This window comes from Pongo abelii, chromosome 9 (genome assembly GCF_028885655.2).
Source record: "Pongo abelii isolate AG06213 chromosome 9, NHGRI_mPonAbe1-v2.0_pri, whole genome shotgun sequence".
Taxonomy (NCBI): domain Eukaryota; kingdom Metazoa; phylum Chordata; class Mammalia; order Primates; family Hominidae; genus Pongo; species Pongo abelii.
In genome coordinates, this window is record NC_071994.2 from 2,975,282 (window position 1) to 3,001,221 (window position 25,940).

General features: G+C 42.9%; 1 protein-coding gene and 1 non-coding gene across 19 annotated transcripts in view; both read right to left on the reverse strand.

Moving 5' to 3' along the window:
- Positions 1-25,940, reverse strand: part of NAP1L4 (nucleosome assembly protein 1 like 4) — a 45,229-nt gene that overhangs the window by 18,996 nt on the left and 293 nt on the right. For 2 of the 18 annotated variants that reach the window (XM_024254474.3, XM_054523700.2), the window contains exons 2-9: positions 23,011-23,153; positions 15,877-15,907; positions 14,955-15,013; positions 12,725-12,824; positions 8,770-8,911; positions 8,113-8,199; positions 6,460-6,591; positions 1,372-1,443 (exon numbers count right to left, since the gene is read on the reverse strand). In XM_024254474.3, coding sequence (XP_024110242.2) covers positions 1,372-1,443; positions 6,460-6,591; positions 8,113-8,199; positions 8,770-8,911; positions 12,725-12,824; positions 14,955-15,013; positions 15,877-15,890 — 606 coding nt within the window. In that variant the 5' untranslated portion in view covers positions 15,891-15,907; positions 23,011-23,153. 18 annotated transcript variants of the gene reach the window in all.
- LOC112135640 (small nucleolar RNA SNORA54) lies at positions 471-593 on the reverse strand. Its single transcript, XR_002916898.1, has one exon. It is a non-coding gene; the product is annotated as a small nucleolar RNA SNORA54 (small nucleolar RNA).

The window sequence follows — 25,940 nt, forward strand, 5'->3', positions numbered from 1 at the left end:
CACATGGGGCAGGGAAGATGGGGTATCCCCCTCTGGAGGGCAGCCCCCAGCTGGTGAGCAGGCATCACTCCCGGCTCCCAGTGCCCCACCTAGAAAGGGACACCTGACTGTCACCTTCCATAGTGGAAAACAGACAGGAAAAAGTAGAAGGGACAGATACAGGTACATCCACTGCCCACCCCTGCTGCTGCCCCAGGCATTACTTGCAGCACTTGCAGTGAAGAAATCCCACTCCTAGTGGCCCTCATCCATTAGCCCAGGCCCCAGCGCTGAAGAAATCCCACTCCTAGTGGCCCTCATCCATTAGCCCAGGCCCCAGCGCTGAAGAAATCCCACTCCTAGTGGCCCTCATCCATTAGCCCAGGCCCCAGCGCTGAGATGGGGAGGAAGGAAGATACTGGTGACTGGCCCCAGGTCCCTACCACCATCACCCACACCCAAGATCCCTAACCCACAGCCTGTCATGCAGCATTTGTCCCCAAGACCTGAAACTGAAAGTCACCAGTCAGTCAGTCATGTGTCGCTGGAAATGCTATTGCACCGGAATGGAACCCATTAGCTACAGCCAGGCTAACAGGTTACGAACAGTGCTCCCTGGGAGAACCAGGCTGGGATGAGACAGTCTGGCAAGGCCATTTGAAGATGAGCATATGGTTCCTCAGATAAAAGGGCTGACCTAGTCAAGCTTATCTTACTAACTGGCAGGCTGATCCATGCCACTAACATTACTAGTGCAATGATACGCCATAGCAAGCATATTGTAAAGACGTGTTTCAGGACAAATCAAAGAGCAGGAAAACATTTTTCAGTCTTATCTGCGCTTTTTTTTTTTTAGGGTAAAACCTAGTAGGTTCAGATTTCTGAATAAGTGCTGATCATATGTGTACATAGCTCCCATCTTTTTAAACGTTAAAAATATACAGTAGATGCATGCAAACTTCAGAGACACTTGGGAAAAGAATGGTATCATCTCCACCTAACAGAGTAAACAAACTACAAGACCGAGGCCTGGCACAGTGGACAGCACCACTACAGCCCAGGAGTTGCGGCCTGACTCCTGCGTTGGTGCCCACCTGGCTGCAGGGTCTGGAGCATCACATGGTCTGCATCACTGTCAAATCATCCAGCACAGACTCAGGATACAGTGCCAAGCATGACACAGAAAGGCAATGGGATCCCCATCTAACTCAGGGAGCAAACACACAATGCGGTACTCAGTTTAACTCTTGGAGAGCAGTCTCACCCAGGGCTGCCCAGCAGATGGGTGGCTGGGTGTGGGTTTTGTGGGTTTCTTGCCCCTGGCTCCAAGTTCTTCCATCTTTGTGGACTGACCCGGTCTGATGCCAACCAGAAGGTCAAGTCAGTACTCACCATAGGCTGTCCGGGGTCAGAAAATTTCACTTTAATATCCTGCAGGTGTTTCAAGATTGGTTCATCATATTCCTAATCAAAAAGAGAAAAAAAATCCAACAGGCTTTAAAAAAACAACACATCTCTCCCGAAGAGTCATGGTTGCATAGGTTCCCAGATGTTGCATAACTAGCCCTATTGGAATTCTGTCCTTGTCAAGTAATAACTACCAGGAAGAAACCCAAACTTATTCACCAACTCCCTGCCATAGAGAAGCAGCACCGAGGTGTCCCCTTTCCCTAGTGTGGAGCAACGGTGGCTGCCACTGCCAGCAAAGGGCAGTGCCACTGACACCTGCCTGCCTGCAATACTGGGGAAAGGGCCTTCACTGCTTTCCTGCCACCAGCTGCCACTGCACACAAAGATCAGAAATGCTACCAACCAAAACTGTTGGTCCTCAGCCTCTCTGAGGAGACAGAGCAGAAGCCTGGAAGTCAGAAGAGAAGGCTAGATCGGCTACGGCCTTGGCAGCCAGCTTCCCCACCTGTGGCAATAAAGTTGTACATGGCTTAACAATGGGGGCACCTCCTGAGAAACACATTGTTAGGCAATTCGGCATGCGTTCATCAGAGCATATTTACACAAACCTAGATAGTGCAGCCTACTATCCACTATTGCTCCTACGCTACAAACCTGAACAGCATGTGACTGTACTGAATACTGGGAGCAGCTGGTGATGGTAATTATTTGTGTATCTAAACACAGAGAAGGTACAGTAAGAATATGGTATCATAATCCTATATGCAGTCTGTTGTGACCAAAATGTGTTATGTGGCTCATGACTGTATCCAAAACTCACAAAACACACGGTCACTTCATTTTTTTTGAGATGGAGTCTCGCTCTGTCGCCCAGATTGGAGTGCAATGGTGTGATCTTGGTCACTGCAAGCTCCGCCTCCCGGACTCAGCTTCCCGAGTAGCTGGGACTACAGGCGCCCGCCGCCAACCATGCCCGGCTGATTTTTGTATTTTTAGTGGAGACGGGGTTTCACCGTGTTAGCCAGGATGGTCTCGATCTCCTGACCTCGTGATCCGCCCATCTCGGCCTCCCAAAGTGCTGGGATAACAGGCGTGAGCCACCGTGCCCGGCCACACACAGTCACTTCTTGAAGGACACTTACACAGAGCGTGTCTGAGATCCAACTTGTGGGCACCATGGAAGAGTGGTGGCATCATGGAAGAGCGCACAGTTCTTATCTGTGTCTGTATCATTTTACAAGCGATATTTCTTTAAACTCACTCTGCCAATACCTGTCAGCTTAGAAAGTCCCAGTGAGGAAAGTCAGAAGAGGAGTGGGAAGACCTGAATCCTCAGAAACACGCACTGGCAGCAGGCGCTTCGTTTGTAACATGGCAGTCGCTTTTTTACCCCCAAAGTCTGGGCACTGAACCTCAAAATGCCTTGAAGTTGCATTAAGTTTTTCTTAAATCATTTTTTCTCTTTTTCAGTTGTATGTAATAACTGTACTATTTATGGGACACAGTGACATTTTGATGCACATATACAATGTATAATAAATCAGGACCATCACCTCAAACATTTATTTTTGAACATTCAAAACCCGTCCTCTAGCTTTCTGAAAACACACACTAAATTATCGTTAGCCACATTCACCCTACAGTGCTACAAAACACCAGAACTTACTCCTCCAATCTAGCAGTCACTCTGTATCTGATAACAGACCTCTCAACAGACCTCTCCCTATTTATCTTCCCCTCTCTCTCCCTCTTATCCTTTATCAACAATTCTCTGCTTTGGTGAGCTGTTTTTGTAGCTCCCACATGAGTGTGAACATGAGGTATTTCCCCCCTTTCTGTGCCCGATTTTCCATTAAGTAAGACCTAACTTTCAACTCTTCTGACATTATAGAACAAAACAAAAACAGCAACAAAAAGATACCTGCAAGTATCTAGACAAAAAGTAACCCAAAAGCAGTTGTGAAATGGGCCACACCTGCATGCGGCGTTCAGTCTCCGACGCTGCGCGCCACCCACGGAGCCATGCGCTGGCTGTAGATCACCAAGATGAGCGCTTCCACCAGAATGCCTTCCAGAGATGGCACTGGGAACTTCAAAACTCATCCCACTCAAACACGCAGTGCCCACTCATGTTTTCCCAAACTTCATAAAATAACCATTATGTTCTAATTTCCTCAAGCAGCCATGTACCCTGTGGGTCAAAACTTTAAATGTCCAGGGCAGATATAAGGTAATGCCCCACACTGGCAGACACCCAAGACTCAGGAAGCAAAGGCACAACACTGGAGGCATCGCACTCAGATCGTAAAGCCGCCATCTCAAATTTTCCACTCTACTTGCAGGAATATATTTCAACTATCCCCAAATTTAGAACAAAGGGACTCAGAGTTAATCCGTCTTTGGAATTTAATATTTGACCAAAATGAGCTGGGCATAGTGGCGCACACCTACAGTCCCAGCTACCTGGGAGGACCCCTTGAGGCCAGGAGACTGAGACAGCAGTGCACTATGACTGTGCCTATGAAAAGCCACTGACCTCTAGGCTGGGCATCATAGCAAGACCATGTCCCTTAAAAATGAAAGGGCTTCTCTCAGAAATGGCAGACTTCAAAACCAGACATTAAAAAACAACTGTTGGCCGGGCGCGGTGGCTCACGCCTGTAATCTCAGCACTTTCGGAGGCCAAGGCAGGCAGAGGACGAGGTCAGCAGATCGAGACCATCCTGGCTAACACAGTGAAACCCCGTCTCTACTAAAAATAAAAAAATTAGCCAGGCATGGTGGCGGGCGCCTACAGTCCCAGCTACTCGGGAGGCTGAGGCAGGAGAATGGCATGAACCCAGGAGGTGGAGCTTACAGTGAGCCAAGATCACACCAATGCACTCCAGCCTGGGCGACAGAGCGAGACTCCGTTAAAAAAAAAAAAAGAAAAAATTGTTAAAAAAAAAATCAAAATAGAACATGCTACCATTACCTGCTATGAGGTTACAAACAGTACAAATAACATTTCCTCATTGTCTGCATATTAAATGAGTACTCTATCAACCCCTGCATATCTTTTTAAAGCTGTTAAAAAGCAACAAAAGACACTTCATGGCTGAAACGCTGAAGCACTGACACTAATACAGAGGTGCTGGGAGAATGAGAAGGGACACCCCATTAAAATGTGGCCAAATGCCTCACTGTGCTCTCAAAACCCAAAGCAGCGCTATCCATGGCCAGTGACCCCAATGCCATAACCAAGTGGCCACACGCACAGAAGGGGACACCAAAACTCACTCGAGTCACCTAACTCTAGCTCCCAAACCCTGTTATCACTGCACCCCCAATCCCACGTGAAGATGCTCCAACCCTGCAGCGCAAGAATCACCCCAGGGCCCATGAGACAGGCAGCCCCACAGAACCAGAATCTGCACTGCCATGGCCACTCCCCATGCCCCCCGAAGTCTGAGAAGAACGAACTAAGAGCTAGTCTTTCCACCTGCTCCCTGTCATGGAGATTTTCAACTCTCAGGGTGCACATTAGAGTTCCTAAAACCACCTCAAAACTCTCAGTGCCATGGTGACAGATGAGGCATTTAGTTTTTGCTATTTAAGTTTTCAAAGCTGCTCAGGTGATTGTAATACACAGTTACGGTGAGACTACGGCTCTGGTAGAGATTACTTAATTTTTCCAATGAAATTCTGGTGCATGGCATTCTTTTAAAAGTATGGTCTAGTCTTCTTAAATTCCACCTTTTCATATGAAAAGGAAGCTCAGATCAGGAAAAACCAAGGCTGTTCTATTTTAGATGCTTTCTGGTCTGGAAGGAGAATAAGAAATACATCATTCTTTCCATCTTAAGTTTTGGCTTAGGACACAGGACAAGCATTAAACAAGGGAGGTAGCAGAGGCAGCAATGTGATACATTTGTGAAAACCATTAAAAATCGTAGCTGTAAAATCCTGTGCAAATTACAATATAGCAGTTTGTAATGGACAGTGCCTATGCTCTGTGACGGGAGAAGCACTCTGCCCACACAAGCAGGGCCTGGAGCTGTCCTGAGCAAGTCTGAATGCAGACGTGCTGTTTCTGGGGACACTGGAGCAATAAAAACTGACAGCAAGTCAGTCAGTGAGACTTAAGGCAAGATTTGTTTCTCTGTTCTAGAAACTTCTATTATAACTCATTTCAGGGAAAGCCAAATTTGTTACCTTTTAATTTGTTCACCATTTCACTATAGAAAGTGAAATGTCAAGGAAAGACAAAATCAGAAATGGTGGTTGGGTTTTGTTGTTGTTGTGTGTTTTTTTTTTTTTTGAGACAGGGTCTCTGTTACCCACCAGGATGGAGTGCAGCACCATGATCACAGCTCACCACAGCCTCAACCTCCTCGGCTCAGGTGATCCTCCTGCCTCAGCCTCCCAAGTACCTGGGACCACAGGCGCACACCACAACGCCCAGCTAACTTTTCTATTTTTTGTAGAGATGGGATTTCGCCATGCTGCCCAGGCTGGTCTCAAACGACCTGCCTACCTTGACCTCCCAAATTGCTGGGGCTACAGACATGAGCCACCATGCCTAGCCTTTTTTTTAAAAATAGACACTTTTTCAAGAGAAATGATCAGAAAATATCAGCAACTTGTTCAAAAATTCACTGAGATGTGTGTGCGCGCACACACACACACACACACACACAGCTCATCCATTCAAAATTCATTCTCTGGTCTCCTGCGCACTCACACCACAGTAAGACAGAGGTGGGCTCTTGAATCTATTCACGGGCTTTCCCACAGGCGAGACAACAGACCTTTACAAGAGGTCAAAGGAACTGATTTGAAAGTTCGGGATCAGGCTGAAGTGCCCAGCTTTCCACCAAGAACCGCAAAAGACAGCATGGAAGCCCCACTGTGAATAAACCATTCACTGTGAGATCAGGACAGCTCACCTGAGGTCCTGGTCAGAGAAAGTGCCCTTCCGCCCACTATGAATAACCTTTCAATGCCCAGTTTAGTGCTTAAAAAATGCCATAGATAAGTAATGTTAGAAGACTACCACATAATCTCTCTACGAGACAGGAATGTGCTTACCTGGACTAATTCACTTAGCATATCTACATTTCTAAAGATGGTAAACCAGAACTCTGGAATTCCTTTGGGATTTGGCTCTTCAGCTGTTGCTGCTTCTTTTTCTGTTACGACTACTTTATTTTTCATGTCTCCCTAAAAAAAAAAAAAGATGCAAAATAGGTAACAAAAATACAAATTTACAAATAATGCAGTGGCTTAACGTAGAATATCATTTCCGAATCCTGTATTATCTCCAATCAAAAACCCTTCTTTCAGAGTCTCCATCTCCAAACCACTCACTGGGCCATGCAACACTTTTCGGATGCTTCTGAGGGAAAAACGCATTCAAGTCATTACATCCACATGGAATTCCTGATTTCACATCAAAGGCGAAGAAACTAAAGAGATGACAAAGTGCCACCGACTCTGGGAAAGGCCATCCAGTGCTAGCTCTGTGAGGTGCCATCCTGAGACAATCATCATCACAAATGCAGATGCAAAGACTGTACATCAACCTTAAGGAGATGCAATGCAAATATGCAGAACATCTATCACTGGTCAAAAAAAGTCCAGTGCAAGGATAAATAAGTTCACTTGGACTAATAATCTGACCTCTTGTTAAAATTTGTGGGGTGGTAAGTTGAAGTTAAAAAAAAAAAAAAAAAAAATTGCTGCAGCAGTATCTGCAGCAAGAAAGTGCTCAGCAACTTATCCAGCTTTAAGGAAGTGGCTATAAATGCCGGTTCACAGACACGATGCAAGCATCAGAAAGTGACCAGAAAGGCAACATGGCAAAGTGAAGGGGAGTCAGGCCCCAGGGAAAAGGTAGACCAAGGGAGATGAAACACAACACTAAATGGAACTATGGGAAATTCTGAATGCCTTGCCAAATGGGATTGTTATGATGAAATGATCTTGAAATGAAAGGCCTTTTAAATTAGCAAAGGCAGATCTCCCTTGACCTGTTAGAAACTGATTCACAACTGTATTAATCCACAGCCATGGCTTCAATTAGGCCAGGTTCTACATATTTTAAAAGGATCAAAAACACATATGGCTACCAAAATTATCATATACCTCAAAAAAAAAAAAAAAAACTGCAAAAAGTTAGTTATAGGATAAAAGTTACTTGTCTCCCAAACATAAAATCAGGCTGACAAAGTTAATCCATGGTACACTGGAAGTTTTCACAGCACTGGAATGGGACCAGTCACTAGAAAAAGGCTGTGAGCAGGTGACTGGTGGCCACACCACAACCATACGCAACCAATCCACTGGCTGAGCACCTCTCAGGGGGCAAGCTAGTCCATGCCACTGAGCAGGAAGGTACTCCCCTCACAACTCCCCCAATCTTCCAGTGACTGAGAACACACGGTCATCTCTTCTTGATCTTTGCTTTCTCTGATGTTTTAATCTTTGTTGGTCTGATCCCTTATTTCAATATGCTCCTGTCCACAGATAACTGAGGTGGCACTACATCCTACTCCTATTAACTGACAGTACTGTGTCAGATGCTAGATCCATATCAGAAAGGAATCTAAACCCAACCTAATGATGCAGCAGCACCTACTGTTAGAAGCACATAAGTTTACTAGTAATTAAAAATCATTAAAAAATGCTTATTTTTTAACAGTATTAAAACAGAACATGAGTCACATTTTTCTAAAGACTTACAGCCAATTTCTCTTCCTCTTCATTTTCACTGTGCCATTCCGATTCCGCATCTGTTGGTTCAACATCACCAGTGATAAATTCTCTTCTCTACATAAAAATGAGACCTTATTAGAATTATGTTATTAACTTACTTGGAAACTCAAGAGTTAAATTTATAAATAATGTCTACAAAAAGACTTTGAAAACTGGATATTTTTATAACTTATTTTAAGATTCTAAATTTAGGGTTCAAAGAAAAATATTAAATGATTCCCTGGGTAAATCTGGACGTTTCACCTAAAGATGTAAAATAAAGACAGTCCCTGATTTCCAATGGTTCAGCTAAAGATTATCAACTTCATGATGGTGCAGAAACCATCACACTTTGGGCACCAATACAGCCACACACTGTGTTCCTCTCTCTGTGTAGTGTTCAATACATTACACAAGATACTCAGCACTTTATTGTAAAATAGGCTTTATGGAAGATGATTTTGCCTGACTGCAGGCTAATGTAAGTGTTCTGAGCTTGTTTAAGGTAGTCTAGACTAAGCTATGTTTGGTAAGTTAGATGCGTTCTTACCCTAGATGTTGTCAACTTATAATGGGTTTATCGGAACCTAACACCTTCTCATAAGTTGAAAACTATCTGTATATTAAATTAACAGAGCTCCCTACCTTGTCAAAGAGAGGCTGGTATAGTGCTGCATACTTTCTTTCCAAGTCATGTACCTCTTCATAGAACTTGGCTTCTATGTGAGCACATCTCACCTGAAGTTGTTTCAATGCATTAATTCTTCTTTTTACTGCTTTAGGTAAACTAAAAAAGGGAGTAAGAAATACAATATCCTCATGCCTGCAAAATAAAGCAGCATGCTTTTCAATTTTATTAAAATAAATTTAGGTTAACATGGAATCAACATCCTTACTATGAACAAGACCTCTTAAAAATTAAGAAAAGGACAAATACCCCAATAGGAAAAAAAGGATACAGGAGGAAGCAGAAAAGATAATTCACAAAAGAAAAAACACAAATTGTCAAACATGAAGAAAGATTCAATTTCATAAAATATCCAAAAGAATGCAAACATTTAAGAACACTCATCTTTTCCTTACCAAATTGGCAATTAAAAACCAAAACAAAACACCTAGGTTTTACGAGGCTAAGGGCCAAGAAGCCCTCTAACTGACTCATCTTTCTGAAGGGCAGAAATACTAAAAATGTTCTTTGGATCCAGTAATTCTACTTCTAAGAATTTATCCTTAAGACTGGGCGCAGTGGCTCATGCCTGTAATCCCACCACTCTGGGAGGCCAAGGTGGAAGGACTGCTTGAGGGCAGGACTCCAAGACCAGCCTGAGCAATATAGCAAGACCTCTCTCTACAAAAAATTTAAAAAATTAGCCAGGCATGATGGTGTGCGCCTGTAGTCCCAGCTACTCAGGAGGCTGAGGTGGAAGGATCACTTGAGTCTGCGAGGTCAAGGCAGCAGGGAGCTACGATTGCGCTACTGCACTCCAGCCTGGGAAACAGAGCAAGACCTTATCTTACCAAAAGGAAAAAAAAAATTTATCCCAATCAAGTATTTATGCTGGAGTGTCCGTCGATAGATCTGTACAAGTGAAAAACTGGACAATGCAAGTGCAACAGCATTCAAATATTGCCTATTCATAATCACACTGTCCAGGAATATTTAGTGCCACGTGGGAGTCCACACTTGTTAACACACTGGAGGAAAAAATCTGAGAAACACAGACCACAGGCAACACAACTTTGTCCTTGAGAGTCAGGTCAACTGTGAGTTTGCCTTTCAATTCTGTTCTATGTTTTAAAAAATAGTTTGTATGTATAACTTTTATAAATCAGAAGAAAAATCCTTGTGTTTAACCCATCAAAAATATTTGTTTAAAATGAAGCCCCTGGTCCCACAATCATGTGGACTGAACAGCAGATTCCTGGCCTCATCATAGACCCAAATAATCTACCTGGGGCAGGGCCCTGGGTCCTGCATCTTGCATACTCATTCACACGATCAGAGTCCTCAAGTCTAAGCACTTGACCTACCCTCCAACAACAGACAGCACAGAGCAGTAGGCAAGTCACACACACATATCACTGGTCTGGGAGGTATTAGCAACTGCCTTGCATCCCAAAGGACCACTCTCCTGGGTGAAGTATAACCACAGCTACCTCAAGCTAAAGGTCCTTAGTTTAAGCAAAGACTCTCAAATAATGCTTAACATTCTAGAACTACTGCTAGTAGTAGATGAGAACAAGGGAAAAGCAGAAAGAATTTAACAAAATCGTAGACTCCCACTGCCATTTGTACCTCTTTTCTGCACTAATCATTCATTCATTCATTCATTTATTGTGACAGGATCTCTCTGTTGCCCAGGCTGCAGTGCAGTGGTGCGATCTCGGCTCACTGCAGCCTCAACTTTCTGGACTCAAATGATCCTCCCACCTCAGCATCCCGAGCAGCTGGACTACAGGGGCACATCACCATGCCCAGTTAATTTTTTTGCATCCTGTAGAGATGGGGGGTTTGACCATGTTACCCAGGCTGGTCTCGAACTCCTGAGCTCAAGCAATCTGCCTCCCAAAGTGCTCGGCCTCCCAAAGTGCTAGGATTACAGGTGTGGGCTACCATGCCTGGCTAATTATACAATTTTAAATTCGTTTAATTTTTGAAGCTTTCCAACTGAAGTAAAATGACAAAAGGATTTTTTTTTTAATTACACTTTAAGTTTTAGGGTACAAGTGCACAACGTGCAGGTTGGTTACATATGTATACATGTGCCATGTTGGTGTGTGCTGCACCCATTAACTCGTCATTTAGACAAAGGATGTTAAACAAACTGGACCCTAGTGTGCCCCCAACAGTCCTTCAATCATTCATACCAACTACACCCAGCCCTCTGCAGGCACTTTTCCTGCAATATGGCTCATATGGAACCACTTCTAGTCCCACATAAACTTGATCCCACTCAAGCAGTTCCTCTCACAGAATGCCACCCCACCAACCCAGTTTCTAAAGCGAGAAAACTAGAAACCATTACTCATTCTCAATTCTTGCCACTCCCACTCAGTATCACTCCATCCCATCAATCTAGTCTGCAAAAAAAAAAAAAAAAAAAAAAAAACATCAAAACACCTTGCCCACTAAGTAATCCCTGAGAAGCTTCTAAATGGGCAAAGCAAACTCTGAATGTCACCTTCTAGGCCAGGCACAGTGGCTCATGCCTGTAATCCCAGCACTTTGGGAGGCCGAGGTGGGCAGATCACCTGAGGTCAGGAGTTGGAGATCAGCCCGGCCAACATGGCGAATCCCTGTCTCTACTAAAAATACAAAAAAACAAAAACAAAAACAAAACGTGCAGCAAATCACCATGGCACATGTATACCTATGTAACAAACCTGCACACTCAGCACATCTACTCCAGAACATGAAGTAAAATAAATAAAACTACAAAAAACTAGCTGGACATGGTGGCGCGCACCTGCAATTCCAGCTACTCGGGAGGCTGAGGCAGGAGAATCACTTGAACCTGGGAGGTGGAAGTTGCACTCCAGCCTGGATGACAGAGCAAGACTCTGTCTCAAAAAATAAAAATAAAAAATAAATGTCCCCTTCTTGTCGTAATAGCCCTGGCAGTCCTGACTGGGGAAAACAGTTGGAAGATGGGGCCCCCTGGGAGACCAAGCCCTGACCCAATTATAGATGGAAGCCCAGTAACAGCTCATCCCTTTAAAAAAAAAAAAAAAAAAAATTGCCACGCATGGTGGTGCATGCCTATAGTTCCAGCTACTTTGGAGGCTGAGGTAGGATTACTTGAGCTCAGGAGTTCAAGGTTACAATGAGCTATTACATGCCACTGCACTCCAGCATGGACAACAAAGTGAGACTCCAACTCAAAAACCAAAAATTCCTTCCAGAAATAAGACAGGGAGGTCCTGACAAGAGCCATCCTAGGATTCTAGGATCACCATCCTTACCATTTTCATAGTGCAATACATCTAGGACACAGGCCTCTCGTAAGAAAGCAAAGGTGTCAGCCAGGCGCGGTGGCTCACCCGTTATCCCAGCATTTTGAGTGGCTGGGGCAGGAGAACCAACTGAGGCCATGAGTTCAAAACCAGCCTAGGCAACATAGTGAGACCCCATCTTTTTTTTTTTTCTTAAAGACAGTCTCACTGTCACCCAGGCTGGAGGGTAGTGAAAACTCACAGGCATGCGGCGGCACTATGCCCAATTTTTTTTTTTTTTTTAAGGTGTTGGTGTCACAGGCTCATGTGGCTAAGTCAAGGAGTGGTTCTCTTAGTTTAACTTAGGAGCCACCAGCTGTCCTCTCCAACTCGGATGATCTGTGAAGTCCTCTAGCCCTCCACAGGATGGCACTGTGCACTTCCTATCAGAACTGACAGGTCACCCTACTCCATCCACCAGGCAAACTCTGAGCCTAAGCACCGGGTAGGGTAACTCCTCTCATATCCCAGTGCCTGTCTCTCACAGACAATTATCTTGGAATGAAAAAAACATTTATTCCTGTTCTGAGGAAGTGAAAAGTGGTTTTTCCTTTATTTTCTTTTTGTTTCTCCAAATTGCATGAGACCCAATTCACAGCACACTTACGTTTCGATGTAGCTGGAAGGGGTATGAGGGACATTGTCAAGTCGCTCCTGTAAAGCTGCCAGAACTCGAGGATTCTGCATCACCTGATCTGTGAGCTTTTCTATGAAGAGTTAAGACCAAACATTTAAAATATGCCCACCACACACAATAGCCAAGAGTCAAAAATTAGTAACATATCTACTTAGCTTTGCCTAGATTTACATCTACTAATTTCTAAATACATATACCAGTGACTTCTTAAACATGTTTTGAAAATAATTAAAATTTATTTTAAGAGCATTTAACACTCTGGGTTAATCATCTGATGGGTAGTTACAAATGTATTGAATAAATACCTAGAGAGTCCTGGCTCTCACCAGGACTGTGGCTGTTTAAGCCCCAGACTTAAACAACTGAGGACATCATTAATGTAAGTTCACGTGGTCTACCCCCAAGTCTCATGGTGGTGTCCAGAAGCCAAGAACAGAGATGAGATCAGTTCCTCAAAGTCAAAGAGCATCCACTAGCTCCCTTGCTCACTGTGGTGCCATAGACTTCACAGTCCAGGAGAGCCCAAGGCTCACTAGCTCCCTGCCAGCACTGTTCCCTAAGTTTTCTTTGCATGTGCTACTTGCCTCTGCCTTGAATGACCTTCTGCCCAAACCCACCTCCCTCCCGGAAGCACTTCTGACCATTCCACCCCACTTAGGGCTAACCTACATGTGTAGTGAGCTCACAATACCGAGCTGTTTGTATTTATAAGCCCATTTCCCAATAAACCAATGAATGAGATCCTGAGAAGGTAGTGACTGTCCTTTTATCCAGTTGTGACTAAAAAGTGGCAGACATCTGGCTCATGACACAGACTCTTAACAATCTCCCTCTTAATGACACAATACAGAAATTCAAACCCAGCGCCCTTCCCTTGCTTAGAGCCAGTACATACCCAAGTATTCTCCCATCCCAAGTATTCTCCCATGATGTGGGTAAGTCAAACACACCAAGCAGGCACTCAATTTTAAACATTTATAATAGAACTGCAAACACAACCACTAACATGAAGCACATGAAGTGTATTTAAGGTACATAATTTGTATATATAAAACTGTGTACACATGTATAGTATATAAATACTACATGCATATACAAACACATATCAATGGGTGCTAAAACGTCTGTGTGAAAGTTTGCTGAAGAAGAGGATATCTACAAGTGCCTGACAGATTGCTTCCAAGGTGAAAGGACCTTGGTAACAGAGAAGTCTGGCAGGCACTGTCTTAATCATCAATCTCAGTGTCCCTGGGCAGGTGCCGAGCCAACACCCTGTGCCTCCGGAAGCAACGACCACTGCATCATGTTACCTGTGTGCCCTTCTTGCCAAAATGTTTACCCTGAATCTCATCAGGAAGAAACGACTGGGCAAATCCAGACTGTGAGCATTCTATAAGACAACAGTGGCCCAGAGCGCTGATGTGTTGATGTATTAATAAAAGATGCAAAAGGTAGGGAGATGACTCTAGAACAAAACAAAACGCATGATCCTTGAGTAGGTGCTAGATTCAGGCGTGGGGTAAAAATTGCTGAGGAAAACCAGGGAAATAGGAGCATGACTGTCTATTAGAGAATAGTATTGCTCCAATGTTAAGTTTCTTGGTAATGATATTGTAGAATTGTTTTAGGAAAATAGATATCCACCCCTTGCTTTCAAACAGTTTGGAGGGAGTGGGGAGTACAGATACATAGTTTGTTTTTTTTTTAATGGTGGAAAGATATCGCATCTGTGAATTTATGAACAAAATGACATTCCTAAGATCTGCTTTCCAAAGGAAGGAAAGTAAAGGGTATAGACTTAAAAAAAAAAATAGCCAGGAGCAGTGGTCTGTGAACTACCTGGGAGGCTGAGGCAGGAAAACTGCTTGAGTCCAGGAGTTCAAGACCAGCCTGGGTGACACAGCAAGGCTCCATCTCAAAAATAAGAAAAAAGACTGGTCATTTGTTAATCAATACTAAAGCTCAGCGATGGCAGGTATAAGAAGGTAGACTGTACTATTACTCTCTTTACTACTGTAGAGTCTGAATTCCTATAATAAATAAATCTTTTGTTAATGAGATACTGATTTTTCATTTTAATTACTCTAGCTTTCCTAAAACCACTGCAGTACAGGAATCCTTTACTTGCATTAATAAATGTTTCCAGAGAGAGGAACATTCCCCATACTGGATGCAAACTCTCCATGTGCAGTGAACTGACCTGTGTTACTTGCATTTTTAGCAGCTTCCACGGAATCTGAAGGAACCCCATCTGAAAAACTAAAACAACAGTATGTTTAAAAAGTATTATTGTAAAGAAAGTTCCAAAGACATAGCACAAATGGACATGTTTCTTATTCAATATATTAAGAGGTATCTCTACAGTGATGTCAGATTTGGGTAGAAGACAACTACCAATGTGCATGTTATCTCAGAGGCTGTCCTCTCTGCTATAAAAATATTCTACTACGTAACATCCCCTCTCCTCTCCCAAACATAAAGCCCTACAAAGTTCTTATTTCCAACCTTAGCCAAAGCTTCTTAGCTCTCATTTCTACAGCTTCTTTCCTCAAAAAATCTGCTCCAAGCCCTCAAACGAAACCTATCAACCAACGAACATGTTACTGTTTGGTCAGCTGCTCATGTGATCAGAGAAAGGCAGTCTTACCAAGTTAAGACAGTGCCCAAAGTGGCTTTGTAAAATTGGCCGCAACAAGTGTAAAATGAGCCATGAAACAGTTTTTAAAGATGCCTGGACACACCTCCCTCACAAAAAATAAATATCAAATAATATACACAACTAAAAGTAACCCTCAATCCACAAAACAAAATCTTCCACTTGATCACTGACAACTACAGACCGTTAGGAGAGCGTCAAAATTACCTGGCTTCACCCCAGGGGTGTAAAGCATGGAGAGCAAAACAATTACTTTCCATAAAAGATCTGTAAGTATCAATGTCTGAGGCACTGTTCATGTCTGAAGTAATTTCTTTGCGTGCTCAAACACATACACAAGAAATGAGCCATCAGCTAGACTCTGAAATGCATTTAACTTTGATTCTAATATTTACTGAAATATGGCTTGGCTGTTGCTCACCAATTGAATTTTAAACTGCAATAAACAAAGTCCACTTTGGCTTACCTGTGATCTGCCATCTGAATGTTTTTATCCCCTATAAATTAAAAAGAGTTGTAATAATTATATTCATAAACAAAAATATTTGTTCAATATACTTTTTAAACAATGGTTGTCTGTGGGATGGAGTCCACTAGAAGGGACAGGAGGGAACTTTCTAGAGTGATGAAAATGTTCTAGATCTTGACTGAGGTTACCTGAGTATATACATTTGTTAAAGCTCATTAAACTATACACTTCAGATCTGGGCATTTCATCACACACAAACTTTACTCATAAAAAAATTTCTCAGCCGGGCGCAGTGGTTCACGCCTGTAATCCAAGCACTTTGGGAGGCCGAGGTGGGTGGATCACTTGAGGTCAGGAGTTCAAGACCAGCCTGACCAACATGGTGAAACCCCATCTCTACTAAAAATACAAAATTAGCTGAGTGTGGTGGCACACACCTGTAATCCCAGCTACTCGGGAGGCTGAGGCAGGAGAATCACTTGAACCCAGGAGGCAGAGGTTGCAGTGAGCGGAGATCACGCCACTGCACTCCAGCCTGGGCAACAAGAGTGAAACTCCATCTGAAAAAAAAAAAAAAAAATTATCTTATTGGCACTAAAATAACCAGACTTCAGAATAACATCAATTCTAATTTGCCTTATTTTTTATAACACATTTGGCAACACAAATATATATTAATGATAGCCCAATTATTTTAGAGTAAGTCAAAGCATTTACTGGTGTTTTACACTTTCAAATTAACTTATGGGATTATTTTCTAATTGCATTTGTTTATTCCGTATCTTCCATTACTTCTACACTGAGGATGCATTGCTTGTGTAAAAACCTTGTGTAATATACTCAGTATTATTCCACTTTTAAAGATGATTATTTCTATATTGGTAGAATTAGATGACATTGTAACTGAATATTAAGGGTGTGTTCTAGGGCATTTACTTCTTAAATAGAAAAACTTGATATTAATAAAACTAAAGAAAATTTATCTTTTTTTTGAAATAGGATCTCAGTCACCAAGGTTGCAGCACAGTGATGCAATCCTGGCTCACTGCAGCCTCAACTTACTGGGCTCAAGCAATCCTCCCATCTCAGCCTCCCGAGTAGTTGGGACAACAGGCGCAGGCCACCATGCCCAGCTAATTTTATTTTTTGTAGAGATAGGGTCTGGCTAAGTTGCCCAGGCTGGTCTCAAACTCCTGACCCTCAAGAGATCCTCCCACCTCAGCCTACCAAAGTGTTGGGATTACAGGTGTGAGTCAACATGCCTGACTTATACAATTTCAAAATCTAATCTAAATGCATTTAAAGTAACAGCTAAATGCATAGCTTAAATCCTTAAATGTAAAATAATACAGGTGTGGTTATGAAGTTCCTTAAACTCAGATGTCGGAAATACACCTGAGGGCCTCGCTAAACGGTTGTTCCAGCTGAAAACTGGCCAATGTTCATTCTTCAGTACCTGAGCAAAGCCCAAACCACTGAATCATATAGCTTTAGGGTAAAACCAACAACAAAAAAACCCCTCTGTATTTAACAAAAAGTTCTAATTATAATCTATGACTGTTCTGTATTTAACTCAACTACTTTTTAAAAATTCTTATTGTTTAGAAATAAAACGTGCTATTTTTAAGATTCAAAATACAACAAATATTACACACTTTTTCAAAAAAATAAATTATGTTTTAATGAAGAAGATGAAAACCAAAAAGAAAAAAAAAAAATGCAGCGGGCACAGTGGTTCATGCCTATAATCCCAGCACTTTGGGAGGCCAAGGTGGGCAGATTACCTGAAGCTCAGGAGTTTCAGACCAGCCTGGGCAACATGGGGAAATCTCGTCTCTACAAAAACAAACAAACAAACAGAATTAGCCAGGCATGGTGGTGTCAACCTGTAGTCCCAGCTACTCAGGAGGCTGAGGCAGGAGAATCGCTCAAGCACAGGAGGCAGAGGTTGCAGTAAGCTGAAATAACACCACTGCACTCCCACCTGGGAGACAGAGTGAGACTGTCTCAAAACAAAAAGAAAAAAAAAAAATGAGGCTGGACACAGTGGTTAATACCTCTGGTCCCAGCTACTTGAGAGGCTGAGACAGAAGCAACACTTGAGCCCAGGAGTTGGAGGCCTGGCGGCTGCAGTGACCTATCACTGCGCCACTGAACTCCAGCCTGGACAACAGAGCAAGTACCCTGTCTCAAAAAAAAAAAAAAGGCAACAAACCCTACAATGGCTGGCTATGCTCACCACCACGACCACAGCAGCAACCCAAACCCAGCCCTAGTCAGTGAAGATTTAAAAACCCTTTAACGGAGGCCAGGCGTGGTAGCTCACACCTGTAATCCCAGCACTTTCGGAGGCCGAGGCGGGCGGATCACCTGAAGTGGGGAGTTCGAGACCAGCCTGACCAACACGGAGAAACCCGTCTCTACTAAAAATACAAAATTAGCCGGGCATGGTGGCGCATGCCTGTAATCTCAGCTACTCAGGAGGCTGAGGCAGGAGAATCTCTTGAACCCAGGAGGCGGAAGTTGCAGTGAGCCGAGATCTCGCCATTGCACTCCAGCCTGGGCAACAAGAGCGAAACTCTGTCTCAAAAAACAAACAAACAAAAAACTAACAAACACACTTCAATGGTCCCCCATCACCTTCTGCAGAATACACATTCCTACCAATTCAGGCCCTGTCTACTTCCCCATACTCATTCCCACTCATGCTCTTCTGCATAACCTTCCTCCAGACCTCAGTTTCATCATCCACAAACTAGAAGACAGTGGCTACCTGAGAAACTGTTAATGGAGACAAATTGCCTAGTACATAACAGCAGGCCAGGTCTCTTTTCACTTTTGTAACTGCCATGCATATAGACTACATATATTCCTTGATATGAAACCAACAAATTAAGTTACTTTAAACACTGCACCCTTTATACAGGCTGAGTATCTCTTATGTGAAATGCTTGGGACCAGAAGTGTTTCAGATTTTAGAATATTTGTATAAACATCATCAGGTATCTTGGGGATGGGACCCAAATCTAAACATGAAATTCATTCATGTTTCCTACACATCTTATTCACATAGACTGAAGGTAATTTTATACAATATTTTAAATAATTTTGTGCATGAAACAAAGTTTCAACTGTGATCCATCACATGATGTCAGGTGTGAAATTTTCCACTTGTAACATTAATGTTAACACTAACAAAGTTTCAGAATTTGGAGCATTTGGATTTTTGATTTTGGGATCAGGAGTGCTCAACCTGTATAAGGAAAGACAATGTAGAGTGGTGGTATTATAAACAAGCTGGAGTTCAGTCAGGTTTCAGCACCACAAATTATTTATTTTTGTTTGTCAATCCCTATCACCCTTAAAACAGAGAGTTATAAGGAACTATCAAATATACAGGTTTGAGGAAAATAAATATGTTTGTTTTAAATGTTATGTTCGGTTTAATACTAGTCTTATAAAAGCACAGCCGGAAGACTCATCCAGAAGGTTCTCTCACTTTTAAAAGGCAATCAAGGGATCTATACAACCTGGTGACTATAGTTAACAACAATGTATCACATAATTGAAAAACTGCTGAGAGTAGATGTTAAGTGTTCTTGTCAGAATCAGTATACCACCTAATGTGAATTAACTTGACTTAGCCATTCCACAATGTATAGTACTTGAAAACATCACATTATACATCATAAATATAATTTTGTGTTAATAAATAATAACTAAAAATAAATAAAAGACAATCAAGTTAAATTATGAAAGGGATACCAGGCAAAAGAATGTTGTAAGTTTTCTAAAGTTCAGGTTCCCTCCCAAGGTCAAAAACTTTAACTGTGTCTACAATTCCAAATCTGAACTGGCAAGCGAATTTTCACCCAGTTAATTGGGTCAAGGAAAAAAAAAATAAAAGAATTCCCATGACTACACAAATGTTCTTTTATTTATATTAGACACTGTAACAATCCTATTTATGGATTAACTTCCTTGTACCCCAAACAACTGTTTTCATACGAAATTTTTAAAGATTTTTGTAACAAAATATAACCTTACATTCCTAATTTTGAACTGAAAACATCTACTCTATAGCTAGAGTAACTATAAAATTGGGCCATGGCATGGGCCGGTGGCTCATGCCTGTAATCCCAGCACTTTGGGAGACCAAGGCGGGCGGATCACATGAGGTCGGGAGTTCGAGGCCAGCCTGGCCAACGTGGTGAAACTCCATCTCCATTAAAAATACAAAAATCAGCTGGGCATGGTGGCGCACGCCTGGGGTCCCAGCTACTCAGGAGGCTGAGGCAGGAGAATTGCTTGAACCTGGGGGACGGAGGTTGTAGTGAGCCAAGATTGCCCCACTAGACTCCAGCCTGGGCGACAGAGCCAGACTCTGTCTCAAAAAAAAAAAGAAAAAAAAAAAATTGGGCCATGTTTGAGAGACAAAGCTAGAGAGTGTGGTCGTACTCCACAAAACTTTTATATATTTACTCTGTCTTAATAAACTCAAAGGTCCTCAATGTCTTTATGGGAGATAACTGAAGGATTAAAATTAATTCAAATGTAATTAATGTTTTCACAAAGACTCCTTATAATTTTCTTACATCCTATAAATCCTACAAAATTAGGGATGGTAGTAAATTTTTTTTTTTTTTTTTTTTTTTTTTTGAGATAGAGTTTCGCACTTGTTGCCCAGGCTAGAGCGCAGTGGCGCGATCTCGGCTCACTGCAACCTCTACCTCCCAGTTTCTCCTGCCTCAGCCTCCCAAGTAGCTGGAATTACAGGTGCCCACCACCATGCCCGGCTAATTTTTTTTTTTTTTTTGTATTTTTAGTAGAGACAGGGTTTCACCATGTTGGCCAGGCTTGGTCTCAAACTCCTGACCTCAGGTGATCCACCTGCCTCAGCCTCCCAAAGTGCTGGGATTACAGGTATGAGCCACCGCACCCGGCCTCTAAGATAAATTTCTAAAGCACAACTGCCTGGCCCACATTCAGTCTAAGGAATGGCAATCCAACATTCTCAATCCAAGAGGGAGTCTGACCAGCCATTGGGCACAGGTTCAAATCCTCCAGGAGTACTGGATGTTTTAGATTAGGACATCAGAAAGGACAAAGAAATGATCTGTTCTCAGAAGGAATCAAGATACCCCTGTAGGACACCCCAACATCCCCACCCACAAAACCTGGCGATTATACGAAGCCCTGAGACAGTCCAGATTTCATTTCTATTGCCCAGGCCAGTAGACTCCTGATCCAGTCTATCATTACCACTCTCCAGGATCAGAAGTTAATCATGTTGTTAAACTTTCCATGATAATGTTTTGTTGTTGTTGTTGTTGTTTTTTGAGGTGGAGTCTCGCTCTGTCGCCCAGGCTGGAGAGGGTCTCAAACTCCTGACCCTCAGGTGATCTGCCCACCTCAGCTTCCCAAAGTGCTGTGATTACAGGCATGAGCCACTATGCCAGGCCCATGATAATGTTTAAAAGCAATGAATAGGCTGGGCACCCGGTGGCTCACGCCTGTAATCCCAGCACTTTGAGAGGCCCAGGCAGGCAGACCACCTGAGGTCAGGAGTTCGAGACCAGCCTGACCAATATGGTGAAACCCGTCTCTACTAAAAAGATACAAAAATTACCCAGGCGTAGTGGTGAGCACCTGTAATCCCAGCTACTCGGGAGGCTGAGACAGGAGAATTGCTTGAACCTGGGAGGCAGAGGCTGCAGTGAGCCGAGATCATGCCACTGCACTCCAGCCTGGGCATCAGAGCGAGACTCCATCTCAAAAAAAAAAAAAGCAATGAATAATACATGTTTGCCCACTAAAGCACAAGTTCCACAAGGGCAGGGACCCTGTCTACTTGCTCAATACAGAAGTCCCAGGGCCCAGCAATAGACTTGGGATGAGACTGGTTGCCAAGAAATCTTTCCTTAACTAACTGCTACCAAATGACAGCTTGTCTCTGTTACCAGTACACAGCATGCATGGTGTCTGGGACTGCATGCACACATCTCAAGCAGTTTCTGAAGACACAGAGGAGAGACACTGCCTTAGTCATTCATGTTTGGTTACAAGATCTACTGAAATACCTGCCTCCAAACAGCAGCAGACTATCTCTTCAGAGACTTGTGGGGTGCCAAGCCCTGGGGTTTCAAGAAGAAAGTAAAAAATGATTTCCTTTCCTTAACCAAAACACTACATTTTACTTGTGGCGCAGCAGTCTTCACTGCTGCACTCCCATCTCCTCCACCCTTCTTTTCTGGGCAGTTCATTAGTATACGACTCAATGAGGCTAACTTCTTAATCCAGTACATATTAAAAGATCTTGTCATCTTGTCAGTAAGGCACTCCCTCTCTACCTATTTCAAATTGCAACCACCAAAGTCCCTACTCCTCTCCACTGTTTCTCAAAAGCACCTGCCACCATTTAACTTGTTCGTCTGTCTCCCATAGCAGAAACAAGGGCAAAGACTTCTGTATTATTCAGCGGGAGGCCCCAGTACCTAGAACTGTGCCCAGCACATAGACGATGCTCATGAATAAGTAAACAGATGCAAATCACTGAAAGCTACTTTTCGGTAACTGAGTAAACAAGTACTATTTTCATTATTATACTTAAAACCCTTGCACATAAAAGTGTACGGTCATTCTACCACAAATTAAACAGAAATTATCTCATCTTGTTTTTGAACAGGCTTTTCCGGATAATGCACAGTGCATTTTTAAAAGTCCCAAGGACATGAAATGAACACACATTTCGTTTTTAACAGTTAACAGGGGATACTTGTAAGAAACTTAAGGCTACACAGCAAGTGGTCAAAATCAAAAAGTAAAGTTCACAAAGTGATCTTTCGTTGTTTTCATACTACAAAAACACAATGCCTCTGTTACTAAATGCAAAATGTAAAGCTCTGGCAAACAAAGTAAAGCAACCCTGTTCTCTCTTAAGAGGGCAGGGTGGAAAACCAATGACTGCCAGATGAAAACAAATTTATATCACCACAAACTATTTCTTAAAAATTTCATAGCAGCCAAATACAAAATTATTTACTATCTACCTATTGATAAGGGTTTTCCATTACTTATATACTCAAAGACAAACCTTACAACTATAGTTTCGGGAGGCATAAATTTGCTTACCTTAAGAGGTCCCACAAAAATTCAGCTGAGGCCGGGTAACAGCAGTTTCCTGCAGAGATCAGCTACTTCCTATCACCATAGTGGTCGAAGAATCAAACTAAGTAATATCAGCTTTTTACCGTGGATGCCTAAAACACATTTCCCTTTAAGCAAAAAAGCAAGCATTCCTTAGCTAGCAATCTCAGGCCAAACTCCCAACAAGCTCATCTCTGCTGTCTTATTCAAATATAAACCATCATGGTTTCAAACAGTAACAGCACTGGCCTATTTCACACAGCTGACGCCTCTTAGGCCGTCAGGAATTTAAATCACCTTCTTGCCCACAAAGTATTTTTCTTCCAAAACAAACTGAAAAATATAGGCTCTTTGGCAACATTTTTGGAAGTAAAACATAAACTTATCACAATAATTTTTAAACTGCAGACAACTAAAGGGAAGGAAGAAAAGCACTACTATATATACATATATATTTGAGGTCACCTCCTCCTGATGCTAGAGACTATCAACTGCTCAAAAGAAGGAAAACAAAATAAAGATTTCAGTCCCCACACTTAGCTGCGAATAGCCAACAAAGGGAATTAACATGCGGTCAATAACAAGAGGCTACTAAAAACTCTGACAGGTTAACAGAAAAGTTTTCATTTCAGTTTCAAGTTCAAATTCATACTGTAAAGTGGTGATGAACACATCCCACCCGCAGGTACTTAACCTCCATACAAATAAGAACTACCTCTCATATGGGCAAAAAGATCAAAATTCTACAGAAGAATCTGATGGCTAAATGGCTAATTTGCAAAACACAATGCCCTGTACATTTTGAGGACATCCTAAAGCACGTGTAAACTTTTCAAATTCAGTTTACCAAGGTTATCAAACTTAAAAATGATTAAAATTTATTTGCTACTGCAAAGAATTCAACCAATTTCTCCAATGACTACTCCATATTCATTTTGAAAAACAGTACCGGATTTAAAGCTTACACAATAAAATTCACAAGTGTTAAGATACTATGACATATAGGCACAAATAACTGCAGACATTCTGAAGCTAACACTGCTCAACCAGGAAAAAAAAAGACTGCAATTGGATATGTAATAACAGCTATTTAAGACAGCAGTAACGTGTTAAAATGGTTCATAAAAATCACATCATAAGGCCCTGAAATTCTAGTAAAAATATCTCTACGCAAACTTGTGAACTACTACTAAATAATTTTCTCTCTCTCTGTAGTCACTCATTTTATCTTTGGAATACTTCTCCATTCTATCACCACGTTGCTTTCTCTGAACTTCATTTTACATTTGCATATTATTTATTCCATTAGCAATTGCTCATCCCAGTCTGAATCTCAAAATTCTACTATAGGAGGCATTTGGCATCCTGTGGAGTAAGATAATTTTGAGATGGAAATGATCAACCAGCTCAAAACCTCGTAAGCTAGAGTTCAGTTAAGCTTAGTACAACGATGAAAACAATTTCTCATTAAAACTTCTTTCATTCGCTCTACAGAAGCAGTAACCCTGGGTACAGTTAAAACTGCCTGGGTCTTTAAGCTTTGTCACCTGGGACAAGTCATTATACCTAACCTCCCAGGGCCTCAGCTTCCAGAGTAGTTAAATGGAAAAACAATAGCATCTATCTCAGATTATTAGATTATGAAATGAGTTAACACACGCAAACAGGCTGAAGGAGTCCCTGGTGCGCAGTGCAGGTATTAGTCATTTAGAGGTATAGTCACTATTACAGGAAGGCAGCAACTTAGACTTACTTTAAGGTCCAACAACCTAATCTATTTGTATATTTTTAAGGTAAGAGAATTTTTTAAAGTCTATTTTTATACCGTATACCTAATGCAGGAGGATAAGGCACGGATTACTACAAGAAAAAGTAATGCAGACTGGGGAATGCGAACCAAAGCACAGACGAATGCGCCCCGACGATTCCTCCGAGAACATAATGAAATGGCGGACCTTCCTGCCAGAGGAGCGCACAGTCACCCAGGCAGGTGATGTGACACACACGTTAGGGTCTAAAGGTCCCAAGGCTGGAGTCCCCTTTACTGGACCCTAAACATGTCTGCCTCCTGCCCCGCAATCAGACTTAGAGAACTGTGGACGGTGGAAAGTCTTATCATGACCACACCATCCTTCGCTGGGGTGAACGGAAAGCATTCAGAAGGGGAAAATTGAAAAAAACAAAGACTCTGGTCAGGTCAAAAAATACAAATGTGACCTCTTCCGCCATCTCTGAACTGAAAGAAAAGCATGGCACTTTCCCATCCATAACATGTACGATTTTTTTTTTGGAGATTTTGCTTTTCCCTTGTGAAAGACGGTTTTAAATAGTAAACAGACTTGCTGCCCACCTTGGCTGGGAAACCAAGTCCCGTGAGTAACTAGTCTAAGGCCACTCAGGCCAGTCCTCGGGGAGCGCACGCCGCCCACCTCGCTCGCACCGCACAGCTCCCAACAGCTAAGAAGCAACGCCAAGGACTTTCTTCCCCGTCAGACGTGCCCTCGGCCACACCAAGCTGACATCAAAACCCCAGTTAGCCCAGCCTGACCCCACAGAGGCTCACGATGACAATCGCCCTACGGAAAAACTCAAATTCCTAAACATCTAATAAAGAAATCCTGGACGTCTCCACCTTAAAAACGGGAAGCCTGAACGCTTCGGCGCGCCCGGCCGTGTAACCGCCACAGCCCCCGCACGCGGGGCGGGCCGGGCTAGCGGGAGATTTGAGCGGCCGCCGCCTCTCGCCGTCTTCGCCTCCTCCGCGGGGCCGCCGCCCAGAAGGCCGCCCGCGGCGCAGAACAAAGCGCCCTGACCTTCAGTGAGGCGGGCAGCCGGGCGAGGCGCGCCGAGGGTTGGGAGGGGCCGCCCGCCAGCGCCCCAGGCCCGGGCTCCAGGCCCCAGGCCCCAGGCCCCGC